Here is a 5,491-nt window from a genome sequence, read left to right on the forward strand (position 1 = left end):
TAATTTATACAATTAACCTCCTTGTGGTTTGACCCTGGTCTTATCGAATTATTTATTACTTTGACACTCCTATACTTAAAAAAAGATATCAATTTTTTAATCGTATCACATAGCCCACCATGACCAGTGCCTTGCCTGAAAGTATCACAGAGCCCACCATGACCAGTGCCTTGCCTGAAACAAAGCCTTCCTTTTCTCTCCTGCTCAACTTGGACACGGATCACACAATTATCATGACAGTATGCCATTGTTGAAATGATTACTGGACACGAGCAACAAGGAATATTCATTTTGAGCTGTGAGAGGAAGAGGCCCAACTTAGTGTTGCTCTTGTAGGCTCAACAGCTATTCAATTGCAAGGATTTATGTGCTTGGTGATCTTGGCTCGGCATTGTTGTTCTGTTTCAAGTTTTTTACTTAGTTTATAGCTGCACTATTTTCTGTTTTGTTTCTGAAGTTCTATGTCATCCTTCACCTATTAGTTGCTTGCAGCTTAATGATCAGTGATAAAGGACCCTGCAGCAGAATTGTTCTGTACCATGTTTTTTTCAAATTAATTCTGATTATCAAAAATAAAAACATAAAGAAAATTTAAAAAACAAAAACACTCTCCCTTGGAAGGATACTGACAAGAAAAAGCATCAAACCAAGGCTGGCTAATGAAGATTTAAAATCTTTCCCTCAAAACTCAGAAGGAAATTGAACCCAGTAGCACTGCATACACCAACGAGACTCATAATGGTGGACATCATGTATCTTATAGAGTAGAATTGATAATCATCAACACTTGCTACTTAAAATAATCAGTAGGAGCATGGATTTACAAGGGCTGTTGATAGGAGCAGATCACATTTTTAATATCATATTCATTTCCAAGTTTTCCAGGTCAAATACGCAACATATATGATATTGGTTTTATTTGTTCTTCAAATTATATATAGACCGACCATAATTTCTACTGTTTCATGAAGTCATCATCTGAGGCAGCTAGCTTCTAATAATTCAAAGAAGCAGCATTATTAAACTTACAACATGTGTATCCATTGCCACTTTTTTACACAATAGTGGCTCCCAAGAACTTTTAATTTCCACACAAATATGATTTCCAAAGGATCGGCCAGCTGATTGAAGTATTTTCAGTTTCATTGGTAAATTGTATTGGAATTTTAGAGGCGTTTAGTGGTGTAATCCTATGTGTTTTTCACAATGACGACCTTACATAATAAGATAAAATGATTTCTTCCAAGAAAATTATAGGAAATGGATTTCTTCTTCCCACGAGATTTCTTCTTCAACCCTTATTTATAGAGTCAGCACCTTAAAACATAGACTTTCAGCAAAGGTCACTGCATCATCATACAATGGATACAAGGCTGTTTGAGGCTGCTCAAACAGGAAACATTGATTATTTGCAGCAGTTGCTGGCAGAAAATCCATTTATCCTCAACAACACACAGTTATCTGCCGAGAATCCCTTGAACATTGCTGCTGCTATGGGGCACGTTGACTTTGTGAAGGAGATTATAAGGTTGAAACCAGTTTTTGCCAGAGAAGTGAATCAAGAAGGCTTTAGTCCTATGCATATAGCTGCAGATAATGGCCAGGTTGAGATAGTGAAGGAGATAATGGAAGTCGACATCAAACTCTGCCGATTAGAGGGAAGACAGAAAATGACTCCTTTTCACCACGCTGCTATCAGAGGGAGGGCTGAGGTGATCGGTCTAATGCTTTCGGGTTGTCCTGATTGTATCGAAGATGAGACTGAACGAAGGGAGACTGCTTTGCACCTTGCAGTCAGGAATAACAGATTTGAAGCAATCAAGAAGTTGGTGGATTGGATCAGAGAAATGAACAAGGAATACTTGCTGAACATGAAGGATGAACAAGGGAATACAGTTTTTCACCTTGCAAGCTGGAAGAAACAACGTCGGGTAACAAATTCTTCTCCGACCCTTTTCCTTTCTGATTCCCGGTACTCACTAGCTCATATGGTTGGTAAGGTTCACTGCTCAAAACTAGTTACACTTGCACATTTGATTTCAAGCTAAACTCACAGAGTCCTAGGTAATGCAGAAGTGCAGAATTCCTTGATTTCCTCTGTTTATTTTCGCCTATTGATCACCCCATCAAACCTGAAGATCCATTGACTTTTTTTCGTGATGATTTTCTGGTGGGGAAGGACAATCAGGTGTTGACTTCGATACCTGCCATTAGGCTATTATTCAAAACGTGTACTAAAATAAAGTTGCTTTCTAGGACTATGGAAGCAGGATAGGTGAACTATTGGGTGTTCATTTTCAGATGTTTCTTCTAACCTAGACCCTGTGACATAATTAAGAATAATCATTAGAGAAGATTTTAGATGGCTCATACTTACATTTGTTAAAGTGGAAACTTTTCTCCCAAGACATCTTGAGTTCATGCTGTTGAAAGAGAGATTAGCACCAACCCCATCACTAGGTGGAATTTCTATATTACAACCAAATGGGAGTATATATATACATCTCGGTCCATTCCAAACAGAAAAGGGATTTCCACTTGTAACCTGAGGCTGAGATTTCTGATCAGACCAAGCAAACACAAATGATGAAGTAGAGAAGTTTCGAGACCAAGAAAGCAATCTGCCTCCACATTCTAAGAGTCTGATCTCCAAAAATCACATATCTATTTTTATTCTGCAATTGAAGTGGCCCATATATATCTTGCCACCATCAATTTTAGGACTTAGGTTCTCAAGGATCGGGGGTTACAGCACTTCATCTAAAGAATGCAGTTTTGTTTCCAAATTAGTAGCAGTTATGCATCATCTTTTTCTTTTTAAGCTTACTAGAATCAAACCTAAGGTCTTGCAAATGTTGGGAGATGGCCAACATGCCAACAGAGATAACTTATCAACACTTGAGCATGACCCCTGCAGATAGTCATCAAACTTTGCAGTAATTTGACCACTGTCTTAAGATTTAGCTCTTTCAGAAATATGCGAAAGTAAGAGATGTTATCCTTGCAGGTGATAGAAATATTTCTTGGAGGTGGATCTGTAAGTACAGGCTTGTTGGAAGTGAATGCCATTAACCATACTGGCATCACCGCCCTCGACGTGATACTACTTTTCCCAAGCGAAGCAGGGGATAGAGAAATTGTTGAGATCCTTCGAAGTGCTGGAGCAATGAGAGCAAGAGATACTGTCCCCTCTACTGTTACCAACACCCAAACCTCTACCGACAACCCCTCAACACCAGAGAGATGCTGGTCAAACCGAGATAACTTTGTAGAGTACTTCAAGTTTAAGAAGGATAGGGATTCACCAAGCGAAGCTCGCGGTGCACTACTAGTTATAGCTGTTTTGGTTGCAACTGCAACGTTTCAAGTTGGAGTCGGCCCTCCAGGAGGTGTTTGGCAAGATACAAACATACCTGACCAAAAAAATATTACCAGCAGTAACACTGCACACTTTGCAGGTCAGTCCATTATGGCTACCACAAACACAGTTGGTTTTATGCTGTTTGTGTTTTTCAACTCAGTTGGATTTTCCATGTCTCTTTACATGCTCTATGTCCTCACAAGTAAATTCCCCTTGCAATTTGAGCTTCAAATATGTCTGCTTGCTATGTATTGTACTTATGGCACTGCATTATCATGCATTGTGCCATCCAACCTCTATCTATTTGTTCAGTTAACCACAACAATATTGTCATCAACTATGTCTGCTTTGGCTCGATCTGTACGCCCACTTACAAGAATGCTCAGAAAATCTTTCAAGGACTTCACTCATAGAGTTGTCTGAAAGTGGATGGATGCAGAGTAGGTGGTGGTGTTCATATATATCATCAGATAAGCTACAGCCTAACCGGGGAACAGGAGCAGCATGGAGTATCAAAGATACCTTCCCAGATTAGTTATAGCTGTTAATCTGTTAACCAACTTGCCATTATTCCATGTATCAATCCTTGGAGCAAATAGCAGAAGAGTCCCGTGCCGATACCTTTTCACAAGGTAAGAAATTGTTGGCCAGCTACATTGGCAGCATACAAAACCAATGTATAGAACCTGTTTGGTGATTAAATATATGTTTTTTTTTCTTTTTGAATGCATAGATATGTTCGAGCAAGGATCGTTGTGTTCTCTCCCTCACAAACTGTTTCCTAGTCTTCACTAGTTATCTTTCCTTCGGCCAAAGTAACTGAGCAAACATATCCATGTTACAGGCTGAAATCCACCAGCTTACATACTGAGGCTGATAGGGGACTCGTGATGCATAAAAGCAAGAGGGAAAAGCTATGATGAGAAGAAAAAACGCATCAAATTAACACGATATGGAATAATTATAACTCTTTACTTTCGAAATGACATTTTTCGTGTTTACCGTCATCCAAAAACAAACAATATGAGGTCCAAATCTCAATGTCCTTAATTGATCGACACAAAGCACAACTTAAATCGAAATTGTTAAAATTTCCGGGGCTTTATGATCCATCAAGAAATCATCAAACTATGTATGTTTCATTACCTAGCTTACACTCAATGCACTGCATCAACAGGTAAAAACGTGTCTGTACCAAACCCTCAATGCTCGGCCTCTTCATTTCGTCTTCAAGACATCTCTGAAATCACTGCACAAGCTAAGAATATAGTAGGCTGTATATATCCCACGACCAACATCCAATATAGGAGTAGTGAAATGGTCATGTGGGTGACACACACCTCAAAGTAATAACCAGACTCAGCAAAAGATTACGACTTACGAGTGTTAAAATATGTGCACCTTTGTGAAATTCAGGAAGAGCGGATGAAGATTATAATTTTCTGTAGCATATTTTATTTTGTTAGTGACCTGAAGCAATTGAAACAAAGTCATGGAGAATTTTATGGTGCTCGTAACTAATAGGATATCTTTAGTTAATCTGAGCACCTTAAATTTCTCATAAGTTATAGCAACAAGATAGTCATATGAGCTTTTGTAAGTAGGAAGGGTACAGAATGATCAACGAAAAGTTGTCAGAACGATGAGGCTAAACTTAAAGAAGTTAATATAAGAAGGAAAGTCAGGCAGCATACCTCAGCTAATCCTCTTGTAAGAACTTCTATTTAGATTACAAATTGTCAGCCTGTTCAGTCATCAACAACATAAACCTCTAACTTTACTAAGATGATGATGTTTCAAAAATCCAAATAGTATGGGAGCTAGGTTATTGTTAGAAATAATGTTTAGGACTGCTGAGCTGGAATTGTATTCTTTCTTTAATTTTTGATTTGGTCAATTTTGTTCCTATTCTCTTGTTCTTGCTGCTATTTCGCCGCTCTGTTATTTCCATTATCAATTGATCATGGCTTGAATGTAGGACCTTGATCGTAGGAGTTTGTTATGTATCAGCTCTATAAATTGAGCTGCAGTTATGAATAAAGTATTCAGCTTTTCATTCATCAATCTCTTCTTAAACACAAGCATTATCCTTTGTTATTTTTGTTGTTCAGAATCACTGCAACAACGACA

At 38.3% G+C, this 5,491-nt stretch overlaps 1 protein-coding gene, 1 long non-coding RNA gene and 1 pseudogene across 4 annotated transcripts; 2 read left to right on the forward strand and 1 right to left on the reverse strand.

Moving 5' to 3' along the window:
- Positions 1 to 984: 984 nt before the first annotated feature.
- The window catches only part of LOC105110265 (ankyrin repeat-containing protein At3g12360-like), a 10,642-nt pseudogene continuing 6,135 nt past the window's right edge, over positions 985 to 5,491 (forward strand).
- LOC105110264 (alpha-latrotoxin-Lt1a-like) lies at positions 1,341 to 4,274 on the forward strand. 3 transcript variants are annotated; one of them, XR_839439.1, is made up of 3 exons: positions 1,341 to 1,931; positions 3,008 to 3,993; positions 4,206 to 4,274. XR_839439.1 is itself a non-coding variant. In XM_011005247.1 (2 exons), exons 1-2 carry the CDS (start codon positions 1,362 to 1,364, stop codon positions 3,782 to 3,784), a joined length of 1,347 nt encoding a protein of 448 aa, XP_011003549.1. In that variant the 5' UTR covers positions 1,341 to 1,361; the 3' UTR covers positions 3,785 to 4,082. The 3 variants fall into 3 exon arrangements, 1 of the variants encoding a protein (XP_011003549.1); XR_839438.1 differs by lacking the exon at positions 4,206 to 4,274 and adding an exon at positions 4,095 to 4,165; XM_011005247.1 differs by lacking the exon at positions 4,206 to 4,274 and having other exon boundaries at positions 3,008 to 4,082.
- LOC105110263 (uncharacterized) lies at positions 4,304 to 5,184 on the reverse strand. Its single transcript, XR_839437.1, has 2 exons — positions 4,743 to 5,184; positions 4,304 to 4,610 (listed from the first exon to the last, which is right to left on the reverse strand). It is a non-coding gene; the product is annotated as an uncharacterized LOC105110263 (long non-coding RNA).

The sequence above is a fragment of the Populus euphratica genome, unplaced genomic scaffold, assembly GCF_000495115.2.
Source record: "Populus euphratica unplaced genomic scaffold, PopEup_1.0 scaffold246.1, whole genome shotgun sequence".
NCBI classification, from domain to species: domain Eukaryota; kingdom Viridiplantae; phylum Streptophyta; class Magnoliopsida; order Malpighiales; family Salicaceae; genus Populus; species Populus euphratica.